The sequence below is a fragment of the Eupeodes corollae genome, chromosome 1, assembly GCF_945859685.1.
Source record: "Eupeodes corollae chromosome 1, idEupCoro1.1, whole genome shotgun sequence".
Taxonomy (NCBI): Eukaryota; Metazoa; Arthropoda; class Insecta; order Diptera; family Syrphidae; genus Eupeodes; species Eupeodes corollae.
The window spans coordinates 164,753,061-164,766,181 of NC_079147.1; the positions used below are offsets into that span (position 1 = coordinate 164,753,061).

The 13,121-nt window shown below is 34.3% G+C and overlaps 1 protein-coding gene across 1 annotated transcript; it reads right to left on the reverse strand.

Annotated features, from left to right (window-relative positions):
- Positions 1-842: 842 nt before the first annotated feature.
- LOC129940683 (sugar transporter SWEET1-like) lies at positions 843-10,060 on the reverse strand. The gene is made up of 3 exons (XM_056049093.1): positions 9,687-10,060; positions 1,163-1,568; positions 843-1,094 (listed from the first exon to the last, which is right to left on the reverse strand). Exons 1-3 carry the CDS (start codon positions 9,857-9,859, stop codon positions 981-983), a joined length of 693 nt encoding a protein of 230 aa, XP_055905068.1. The 5' UTR covers positions 9,860-10,060; the 3' UTR covers positions 843-980.
- Between the last annotated feature and the right edge of the window lie 3,061 nt (positions 10,061-13,121).

Sequence of the window (13,121 nt, forward strand, 5' to 3'; positions counted from 1 at the left end):
CGATCTAAAGGATCTCATTGATGTTAAGGTAATGATTAATGTTAATGACTGGTTTCATTGAGCCTAGAAGAAAGATTTAAGCCTCATATGGTATCACAATGGGCCATTAAACTGGCCTAGTTGTGTACTACTTCATCTTGGACAACTACTCTAACCTAACCTAAGCATGCCTGACAATTTTGGTAAAGGTGTTAAGACCATGATACATTTTAGAACAGAGGTTATCACAAAAAAGCGGTTTTGCGACTTTTGGCGGTCAAGACAACAAGAAATTTTATAACCTAATGTGTGAAAAACGAAAATAAAACTTTAAACAAATTTGAAGTTTACTACCTACCAATCCAAGGTGAAACCCTTATTTAACTATTCTAAAAGCAAAGGATTGCTTTTCGTAGAAAAAAAAATATCATCAGTGGCTCCAGATCATCAATCAATTCTTGCTTAATTTATCTATTCGCCCACATCTTTTCGATGCATCAACCAAATGGTTAACAATATAGGCTAAAACTAAACATGCAACACAGAATCTAAGACCCATGTCTGCGTTATTAAAACTAAATAAATTCACATCAAAAACTACAATTGACAACATGTTTTTGACAGGTTATGTTTGCACGGAGATTCTTGTCCCACAAAACGATTCTGCCTCCGTCAATCTGACGCTCACTGAGCGCTCAGTTGATGGTACATGCCTAATAACAACTATCTTTTTCGCATTGTTATGAGAAGCAAGCATTTTAATTAATCAGCAGAAATTTCCCAACTATTAACTAACCATCAATGGTTTGTAAAAACTTATAATAGAAGCGGCATTAAACATACTCAAATTAACTGTAAGGGTCTTGTGTTGTAAAAACTGTATATTTTATTATATAGAATAGAATCTTTGTTATTAATGTTTATTCTGATTATGAGTTTGATATTAATACATGATATGTACAAATTAACTACGTTCTTACGAAAAGCATATTTAAACATTTTTAGTCTTTCTTAGTCTCTTTATCTGAAGCTTTCACTTTGGTAGGTGTCCTTGGGTAAATCAAGCATAGAATCAACTGAGGTAAACTTAAAATCAGCATAAATCCGTTTTGATACTAAAAATTAATATAAAACAAAATTAAATTAAATATTGTAAAAATACAAAATCACATTTAATACTTACGATAACAGTTCTGTTCTTAATAGAAATGGCATAAGTAAGCCATAGAACTCCCATCAGCGTTCCAGTAAGAATCATGGGGAACGGAAGGTTTTCAGCACTCTTCTTTTTAATAATTTCTCCCATCTTCAACAACGGAGCTCCAATTAAAACAACAAACATAGCTGTGATGAGCATACCAAAACGTGCTTCAATTTTCTCAGGGTCTTCGAATGTTGCGTAGGTGACACATGTAAATGCAAACGCAGCACCGATTCCCATTTGTTTCCAAATTTTTGGACGTGCTTCTTTAGAAGTATATGCGTAGAAAAATGACATGTATATAACGTTAATAACCAATCCAATTATGTTGGTCCTAATCATAGCACTAGCCCCAAGGATTAGGGAAAGCTTGAGGGCAAGGATCGTACTGTAAGAAGAAAAAAACGTTAGGTTAAGATTTTTGTTACACTATAATTTAAATGGAATTTTACACACATCGTAAAGAAACAGAAATTAGTTAGCCTTTAGGATAAGGTTGATTTGATATTTATTGGCTCAGATGTACCTGGTGAACGATATTCACTAAACTATTTACAAAGTATCTAACTTTGGATTTTGGCTTCGACACCTTTGCTTTGCTAATAGCCGTTTTTTAAGAAAACCATAATAGAACTCAACAGGTCTCAATTAATTTAAATGTAGGTACCTATAGAAATTAATTATAAAGCGAATGTTTAAAGCACTTCATTATGTGTTTGCAGATATTTTATAAAGTTAACAGTTTTATGTTTTCCCCATAGTAAATGATTGCAGTATATTTATTAGGTCGAAGTTTATTTGCTGGTCGAAGCATCGGACAAATTGCTTGATTTAGTTACTTTATTTTTAAAGGTCTTTCTTACAACTTTCAATAATTTAGTATGCAAAATGGAGAGCAAAAATTTAAACAGGAAAGTAATGAACATTTTATATTAATATCTCTTTAATTTTATGTTGGAAATGTTATTTATGTTATTGAAAATCAAAAATATAATAAATTATGACTACAGTGTCGCACTTAATTACTGGCAACAATTTCTAAACATAGTTTTTTTTAACCTTTGCAAAGATGGTAGTTATTTATTTTTTTAGTGGTGGTTGCATTAATTTATTAAAAAAATTAAGCAAAATTTATCAGCAAAGTTGCTAACAAAAAAGTACTTATCCTTGCGTACCAAATTATTAGCATATTTAAAAAAAAAAAGTATAAACCCATTGACAAATTATGAACTTAATCAAGCCCTTTAATAACAGCTTTTTGCATATTATATTGTATCAATTTGTTGGTTACTTTGCATCCATGAGTTTTTTTAATAATTACCGCACACTCAAAGAGTTATTAGTACCCTTAACATGTTTAACCCTTTCGTGACGCACGGTACACATATGTACCATATAAAGTTCAAACATGCCTTAAATTTCGCAGGGCCCCCATAATCAAACTAAAATTTGGCCAGGTCGTCAGTGAGTATTTTGCGAACAAAATATTACGGCTTTTTGAAATTTCAGTTACTGTACATTATTTCATTCGAAAGTTTTTACTCACACGTAAGGCCAGAAACTCGAGCTTGTGTTCTTTTTTTTGTAGTTTAGTGCATTCAAATCAAATATTTTGGGTAAAAACTATGATTACATACATCATACATTTATAAAGTGCGATAATATCATAAAAGGTAAGTGATTTGGATCAAAATAGAATAATAATCATCAAATAAAAGTGCATGGTACAATAGTGTACCATTCGTCCTGTATGTTGGTACTTATAAGTACCGTTCGGAATTTTTGGCTACTGTATTATACTACTTTCGTTCTTAGACTTCAATGGACAACAAAGAAATTGAAAGATTATTGAATGATGAAGGAGAAAATTCGGGTGGAGCAGAATTTTCTTCTGATAGTGACGATTCGTTTCGACCAGATCCAAGTGATGGATCCGAAACAGAAGACGAACAGGATTCAAGATCTGGAGAAGATTCAGGATATCTGTTCCTGAAATCGGTAGTAGCAATCATCGTGAAGCCGGTTCTACAGGTGATACACAAGCTGGGGATGTAATTTGGACTATAGTCACTGGTGTATTTGTTCCAAAAAAAAACAGTTTTTCCCTCACGACCATGAAATATATTACAGACCATTTACCGATCGTTCTCAATCCTTCGAATTTTCCACAAACTTTGGCCAAGATCTGTCTACATATATATTGCACAGTACACAAACGAACGCTTGGATATTCATCGCAGATCATCAAAAAATAAACGCTGCAAGACTATGGATCCAACCAGCGCCAGCGCTGATGAAATAGAAGTAATCATTGGTTGTTTGTTTACAATGTGCGACAACCGGGTGCCAAGCCTAAAGGATTATTAGTCAACGCATTTATCGCTGGGAAACCAAGCAGTAAGAAACGGTATAACTCGCGATCGGTTCCTCATGATTACATCAAAAATGTATTTCTCGCCACCCGAAAAGCCAGCTGACTGTTGTAAGACTTACTATGTCAATGATCTAGTTGAATGCTTGAAAAAAACCTTTCAAAACTGCATACAAGATAGCGCGTATCAGAGCATCGACGAGTCAATGACTAAATTCAAAGGGCGCAGTAACCTTAAACAGTACATGCCCTAACTGGGTACCCGTATGATTTTAACATTTACAGCGGAAAAGAGTTAGAAGCACTTGAAGGAACTTTTGGCGAGAGAGTCATACATAAATAAGCTAGCACGATAAATGAAGTAGATGTAAACCTATGTTTTGACCGCTTTTTCACATCGGTCAAATAATTGGAATCTATTGGATATCCATCGGTGGGAACCATTATGTCCAATCGAAAAAACGTTCCCAAATTTGGAAGAAAATTGCAAAGGGGAGAGGCTGAGTTCAAAGGATCTTCAGGTGGGCTTTTATGCGTGAAATGGCAAGATACCAAAGAGGTTATAGTGCTTAGTAACTGCCATAACAATGATATGGAAGTTGTTACAAAAACCTTGAGGACCGGTGAAAAAATTCAAGTTCCTTGCCCGAAAATGATAAAGTTTTATAGAGAGATAATGGGAGGCGTTGATCTGGCAGATCAAATGAGCGGCCTCTATGAACACGACCGAAAATCTGATAAATGGTGGAAGAAGGTTTTTTACCGGCTGATAATGATGGCAGCAGTGAACGCATGGGTTATTCACTCAGAAATGAATCGACAAAAAATTCCATTCAAAACTTTTTTGGTAAATTTATCAGAGGCCTTGGTTGCTCAAGGGCTCGAAAAAACAGCGGTACGAAGATCGACCCATCGAGATCGTCAGCCAGCGATAGGAGTAGGTTCTCGACATCTGTCAATCGAAGGCACTTCCAGACGACGTTGCGTAAAATGTGCGAAGTCTAAAAAACAAACGCGTACCAAAGCAATATGCAAGGAATGCGAAATTCCATTATGTAAACATTGTTTTGCACCATATCATACTTTTAAATATATTTATGGACCGATTCATATTATCTTATTTAAAATAATCAACAGTATTTTTGTTTTTATTATCTTGTTTTTAGAAAAAGAATAAAGTTTATGTGTTCATTCCCAAAATTACGACTGTGTTGTATTTTGTGTTATACAGGCCAAATGGTATTTAATTGTACCACGAAACTATCCGAATGGTACACATATGTACCAACGCCCCCTGGTCACGCCCATAAAAAATGTATTTTTTTACATGAATTATACTCATGAACAGCCCCTTAACAAATTCTGAAATAAAAAATTTCTGTAACTTCATCACCTGAATAGCGTACCGAAAGGGTTAAAGTTTAACCACAGTGCGAGCTTTAGGAAATTAGGGAAGGATTAGGAAGCAAATACCGGTGCACATTGGTCTTAAAGTTTTCAATATCAAAATGATAGGGAAAATTAATATCTATACTTGACGGTACGTCCGAAATTGAGCTCAGGGTTAAACTGATAAACATTAATAGAAGGGTGAGTAGAGTATTATGGCTGAATTTGAGAAGGGGAATGCAACTGGCTAACTGGACTGAATATTGTTTGTTTAAATACCGGTAAAACAACAAAAATCATGAAACATTGCGGCGGTTTTCAAGGTTTCGGTTATAAATAGTTTTATCGCTTATCATTTCAAAGCTCTTTTTTGTATCCTTTTTAAAAGACTTAAACTTGTTTTAGGGGGTTCTACCTAAATATGTGAAATATATTCAAGTTTTAGACGAATGAGAGCCGTGCTAGACTTTCTGCACACAGTTATGCGGCCAACAAAGCGAACAAATATTGAACCAGATCGTCGGCAAAAGACCGACCACGTTAACCCAGAAATTCTTTACCTTGTCTTTGTATTCGATAACTTATTCAAATTGCGTTTTTGATTTACTTTTAAAACATGGGCTTTCGTCTTAAACCTCGATTGTTATAAAGGGCCAAGTGAAACTTCCCTATGGCGTTTTCCTTTCCCACTTCAGGAGCACGTTGCATTGATGTAATCTTTTGATTTGCTTTGATTTTATGAACCAATGTGATTGCATTCACGAGCATCAAAGATCCGAGTACGGTACGGTATGCTTTTCAAAGCTAGGCATTCCCTGAAACTATGCATGATACTCCGGATAGTCTATCAGCTTCTATTCATTATTGACTTAATTTTTGCATATGATTTTTAAATTTTGCATATTTTTTAGGGTAATTTTATGCATTTGTACGTTTAAGTATTAAAAGTACATATAATTTAAATCGAAGGAAACTTTTTTGTCATCTAAGCTCATGGTTTTACAGTTGTCAACACATAAAACTAGACGATTTTCCCTAAATATTAACAAGTCTTCGTAGTGCCCGTGGCTGGTTAGTGCATTGGACTGTCATGCTAGAGGTCTTGGGTTCAATCCCTGCCTGTTCCATCTTAAGTTCTTTACGGATACTGCATATGGCGAGGAATTGACAAATTCTCCAAGAGTAATTCTTGTCATGACAAAGTGCTTTCTCAAATTATCCGTTCGGATTCGGCTTAAAAATGTAGGACACCTCCATTCCTGACATAATTACTCGCACACAGGAACGGTTGAGACTTGTAAGTCACTAGGCCCTAGTTCTCAACGGACTGTTGGGCTACCTAATTTAATTTAATTAACAAGTTTTCTTGCAAAAGTAAACAGTCAGAAGATGATAAATAATGGCTTACGAATTTTTAATGATCGAAACGAGGTCATTCAGAAATAAAATTGGACCTAAATGGCTTCCCTGAGGGACGCCAGAATTTACAACAATTTGATCCGATCTAATTTTAAGACATCGTTTTTGAAACCTTGCTTGTTTAGCTTTAAAATTAATGTATTGTGACACAACTTTATTAAAATCAGTAAAAAAAAAATCGACTTGTAAAAAGGACGTGGATATAAATAAATTAGTAACTGTAGATGTCCTTTTTTCACTAAATCATGCTGATTATCATATATAATTGAAATACAATGAAGGGAAAGCACATTAATACATTAAAGAGAATACATAACACATATAATAATTAAACACACATTTTTTAAAGAAAGATGATGATACACCTTCGACTACTTCTACAGACTGTATTACGGCGACGACGAACCGAATTCTGCTGTCAGGCAGGATGATCCATTCAACATAGAAAACGAAAGCCAACAATCCCGTCCTCCCGACTAAGACGAAGTAAAGATTGCAATTACCAACCAGAAGTCAAACAAAGATGCAGGAACAGATAGCTTAAATGTTAAGCTTTTTTAAGCAGTTGGTTAATTTGGTTAGGAGCATGTACCAACTTATCTGTAAGATATGGTCAGAAGAAAGCATGCCCGATGAATTGAACCTGAGTATTGTTTGTCCAATCCTGAAAAAAGGAGACTCTCTAAACTGCACCAACTATAGAGGAATCAGTCTACTTAAAATCGCCTATAAAATCTTCTCTGCCGTAATATGTGCATGTCTTAAGCCCATCGTCAACAACCTGATAGGTCCTTATCAGTGTTGTTTTAGACCAGGAATGTCCACAGTCGATCAAATATTCACATTAGTAGATCATGGAACCGTGTCTAGTTGACCACGGAGAATTCACGCTGCTCCATGAATGTTGGAAACAACTTAACAGAACCTTTCGATGTCAAAAAAGGTTTCAGACAAGGTGATGCGCTGTCATGTGATTTTTTTAACATCGTGCTTGAAAGAATAGTGCAGAGCTCACACGTCAACACTAGAGGCACTATTTTCCAAAAGTCTGTCTAATTAATACCATATGCTGAAGACATTGACATAAACGGAAGAACTCAGCGTGATGTCAATGTGGCTTTTGTAAGTATTGAGGTTAGACGGCAAAAATGTGTTTAAAGGTAAATGGGGCAAAACAAGGTACATGCTGTCGTCAAGAAAGGACCTACAACACCAACGTTTTGGTCAAAACGTCACCATCGACAGACATAACTTAGAGGTAGTCAAAGACTTCGTCTTCCTAGGCACCGCTGTAAACGCAGAAAACAACACCAGCGCTGAGATCAAACGAAGAATAACTCTTGCCAACAGCTGTTTATTTGGGCTAAGAAAGCAATTGAGTGGAAAAGTCGTTTCTCGAAGGACCAAAGTGTTGCTATATAAGACCCTTATTATCCCCGTCTTGATATGCAGTGCAGAAGCATGCACTATGACAAAAGTGGATGAAAGCACCTTGGGTCGGTTCGAGAGAAAAGTTCTTGGTGTGATCTACGGTCCCGTATGCATCGAAGGGGAGTGAAGAAGAAGGAACGACGAGCTGTACGGGCTGTACAGCGACGTAGACTTAGCCAGAAGGGTAAAACTCCAACGACTAAGATGGCTGGGTCACGTAGAGCGCATGGAAACCAATGCTCCGGTCCGGAAAGTCTTCGAATCCACACCCACAGGTCAGCCCCGGATCAGGTGGCTCGCACAAGTGGAAAGTGACCTCACCCAACTTGGAGTGCGAAACTGGAGACATCTAGCTAGGGACCGAGCTAGATGGAGAAGTTTGTTGGGAAAGGTCCTAGTTCACACAGGACTGTAGCGCCACCTTGAGTAAGTAAGATGATACACCTTCAGGGCCTGGCCTAAACCCTGATTCAATTTCATGACACTCGGTGCAAGTGAGGAAAATTTACTTCAGAAGAAGAAGAGTCAGATTTGTTGCCGTCGTTTGTATCTATGAAAGCTTCTTTGTAGAAGTTTGCAATAATATTTGCGATAATGGGCAGGTTCAGGCGACATAAGGGACTTGAAAGCAAGGCAAGTTTCTAGTATCTGATTGGCCAGCTGCCAAATAAGGCAACTTTATTGGAAAGTTAGTCAAGAAAAATTTCCCTAACTATCAAGTCAAGTCAACTTATGTCAAAATGACAACTGATCATATTTTTTCATTCAAGTGAAAGCTGAGCTTTACTACTTTATAATTTATTTATTTTCTGCACAATTCAATTTAATGTATTCTGTAAAAGGGCTCCTTGTCAATTTAAAAAAGAGATAAGTAATATTTCTTTACAATACAGAAGACAAATCGTAATGGACTTGTAGCTTGTCTGAGGAGTGTTTTGTATACAATAATGTGTTTGGTAGTTCTTGTACTATGAACTTAAAGAAGGGGTTTGTGAAGTAAAGTTCTGAAATTGTAATTCATGCCACTTGGAAAACTATCTAGTTGCCTTGGTCAAAATGTACGTTCACAGAATGAAGTTGACTGCAAATCAAGTCCTTTATGTTGCCTGAACCTGCCCAATCTTATGCTCATGGCTAGTTGACGATGACAAAGTATTTATGTTGCCAATAGTATTCTTTCACAATTTATGAATATCCAGAAACTATCTGCATTAGATTTAAGGTCATTTTCTGTGTGCTAATAATTTGTAAGCGAGTAGTTTTGAGTTTATCATTTTATTTTTTTAGATAACCCCAAATAGTAGTTGAAGGTGGTGTTCAATTGTTTTGATTGATTTAGAACGTCTAATTAATTATACAAATCATTTTTATGAAATCCTCTAATTGTTATGAGAGTTTAACTAAATTACAAAATATGATTTCCTATTGCATTTATTATTGTGAAATTAGATTGCAACAATTAATAGTTTATTAGGTAGGTATAAGGCATTTAATATAAATCTACTAGCCTGATGTTATCTTTAAGCTCCTACTTCTTCATTTTGATAACTGAGTATTTTTATTTTCCTGTATACAATTATTTTCTCAAAGTAAACACTATCATAATTTATAACTCTTAACAAAATTACCAATCGCTTTTTTAATTTTTAATTAAAGGTACGTGAACTCATTAAATGTGCCTAATAATAAAGAATGTAGATATCCCAAGTTACTTGTGTTTATCTAGTAATTTGTTTTAATAAATGTGCTTGGTCACGGCGAATGATCATTAAAAAATTACTACGCAAAAAAAAACTATGAATAACGTTTTTCGATAATTTTATCACAACAAAATAAGTTACACACAAATAGACACAAATGATTAGATAGGTTAAATAAAAATATGTATGTACTTACATTACGATACCTCCAATGAAAGGCATCGGATCAAATCCATCAGCAGATCCTCTTTTGCGAATGTCATTTAAGAAAACCGCTCCAGACACCGATTGAAGAGTAGCAACTAATCCAGCCGCAGCTCCAATTAACTCGCTATAAGGATTCAATAAGTCACCAAGTGCGTCCAGCATGATTGTATTTGATTAACTCTATTTTTACAGAACCGCGCGACTCAAGAGAATTTATAAGACTGATTTATTATTTCCATTATTCAAACCATGAAACACTAAAAAGTTTGACAATCAGTGATGTCATGTGTATAGTATCTTAGATCTAATAGTAATTATTAGCAATCTAACTCGCCGCGAGTAGATAAGACCAAATCAAGTTCAGAATTAAATGTTTTATTTATAGCAAGTCACGGCCCCAAGATATGTTTTTGTGGATTTGTCTGGACAAAAATATTGATAATAAATTAAAGAACCTATAATGGACTTACCTGTTGCATTTGATCACTGTAGATTCCTATATACAATCCCTGTAGGAAGCTTATGTTTACATCTTGTGATTCCATCACTTTATCAATTATGTGTATAATATCGCTTGAATAATTCCTCAGTTTTATTTATTTTGCTTGATATCTTCTGTTGAAGGCTAAACACAATCAGCTGTAAAAAATGAAAAAGAAGAATACACGTCTTGTTGTCATTACACAAACTGACGTTTCAAAAAGAAAGATCTGTCCAAAGGGAAGAGTTGGCGTTGTACCCCGATTACAAGAGCAGGTTGGGGCATCGGATCGGATGGGAGTGGAGACGACGATCGAGATCTATGAACACGCTTTATCGAATTCAGATAGAAAATAAATAAATGTTTTAGTTGTATTTATTTGTAAAAGTCAAACTTCAAAAGCAACACGTCCAAGAAGAGGCCCAATATTACGATACACCATAAACAGATTGAAAATTATTGATTTCGTTATCTATCGTGATTATCAGATATACAACACCATACATCAATACAAGACAGAAGGAGGAAGAACAAGCAACATAAAGAAAAAACATGATAGGAACTATTTGTAGGTTTAAGATGGTTCAACAATATTCTACTAACAGTGCTCAGTGTTGCTTGATTTCAGTGATGGATGAGAGCCTATGTTTTATAATGACTATGCCATTGCCATTGCCCTCGCCTGAACCCTTTGATATTACTAACTTTTGTAATGAGTCATATCCATTGGAGATAATAAATTAGGAGGCGCAATAGTCCATTAAGAACTAAGGCCTGGCCTATTGGCTTTCTACTCTCAACCATTCCTGTGTGTGAGTAATACTGTCAGAGATTGAGGGGACCTACAGTCTTAAGGTAAATACGAATGGCTAATTTGAGAAAGCGCTTTTTATGACAAGAATAATTGCTCTTGGAGGATTTGTCAATTATATGCAGTCCCCCTGAACAAAAAAACTTTTAGATGGCACAGGCAGGGATCGAGTCCAAGACCTCTGGCATGATAATCCCACGTACTAACTAAAATAACCTATAATCTCTTTTTTTTTTACTGATATTAACTAATAATAAAGTATCCTTTTTAGGTATTAATCAGTTGAAATGAGTTCCAACCTAAAGCTATTTCTTGTAAACCTATATTTTGACATATACTTGTCATTTAGGTTTGTTTGTTATCTATTTCTAAAAAAGGATCTGTTTGATTCTCGTAAGATCCTGGTCAATTGGAATTGAACAGAGCTTACAATTTTTTTAATTACAAACACAAATCTAAAATACTCATACCTATCACATAATCCGATAAATAAAATGCGGATAAATTTAAATTGGTTTTTTAACCAAATTAATATTATGGCCAAGAAAGTACCCTTAATATAAAGATAAGGGTTTGTTGTTATGTTTTATAAATGATTTCTGGCAACTTGTAGCAGCTGGCTCAAAAAAATCGTCCAGTCGTCTCGGGTTTATTTGTGTAAGCAGTTAACTTCACATGACCTAACAAAAAAGCAATGTGCTTTCCAAAATGTTCCTTTTCCTTCCATAAATTGATTGTTTTGTTGTTCCTCGCGAAGCGAAACCATATTTTGATAATAACCAAAATGAGCATAATGAACTGACAACTGTCAAAATACCAATTCCAACATAAGGATTGCCAGATTGAAAATCATATGTCTAAAAGAAACAGTTATAAAGTACGAACAAATAAATATGCAGCAAAATAAATAGAATAAAACGCAAGAACTTTCTCCTGTATCAAAAGAGTCTGTTAAAAAAAAATAAAAAAATATGCCTGCAAAATAAGTTGTCTTAAAAAATTAAAATGTCATCCCTAGAGTGTTTTTTTTAAGTTAAATTTTTTGTATCTACATTTTTTCAATTTTAATTGAAACATTTTTTAAGTATGCAGCTATTTAGAATATTTTAGTATTAATTTTAAATTTGATTTTTGAAAACAAAATACAGGTACTTATTCGTTGAAACTTAATTTTGAGACTCAACGATTAGATTAGGCAGGTTCAGACAACATAAGGGACTTTATTCACTGCATTCTTTGAACGTAAATTTTGACCAATCAGCTTGTTAGTTTTTCAAGTGTCATACATTTTAAACTAAGAACTTTTCATTACTTAACTTACCTCTACCTTCAGTTTGGCGTACAAAAAACTACCAAAGTCCATCACGGTTTGTATTTTGTATTGTAAAATAATTCTTTTTATTTATCTTCCAGTTTGAGAAGATACTCTTTTTTACAAAACATTCATTGGAATTTTGTAAATAATAAATGATTTATGGAGTAATAAAATTCAGCTTTCGATTGAATGAAAAACATGATCAACTGTCATTTTGACATAAGTAGATTTGACTTAATAGTTAGGGAGATTTTCCTTCACAATTTCTTGGCAGCTGACCAATCAGATACACGAAACTTGACTTACTTTCAAGTCTCTTATGTCGTCTGAATCTGCCCATTGTTAATCGAAAAAATTGAAAGTTCACTCAATCCATAGAAGGTTCATTATTTGCGAAATCTATTTGAATTTTGACATTCGAAAGAATATTTTTTTAAATGTCATTTTTGTGTTGCTTAAATTTGTCTGTCGATTAAGCAATAAAACATGTTAGTTTTTAATTATCTCATGGAAAAGTCGCACTCCAACTGTACAAACCATGAACTAAAGAAAAATTCAATCAAAATATTGGACCGTAGGAAACAAAGTTTTTTAACAAACCGTGTTGATACAGAAAGATTTTCGAAGGGAAAAGCGGAGAAATTAAATAATTTAACAACACAAACACCATATTTTTATTTTTGTTTATTATTATTTTTTTAAACAAAACAATAACAAATAAACAAAGATTTCACATTTCACAAAAAGAAATGTAATGAATATTTACATAGTTCTTTATCGTTAAACTTTACTTCATAATGAGAAAGTGTATCATTTA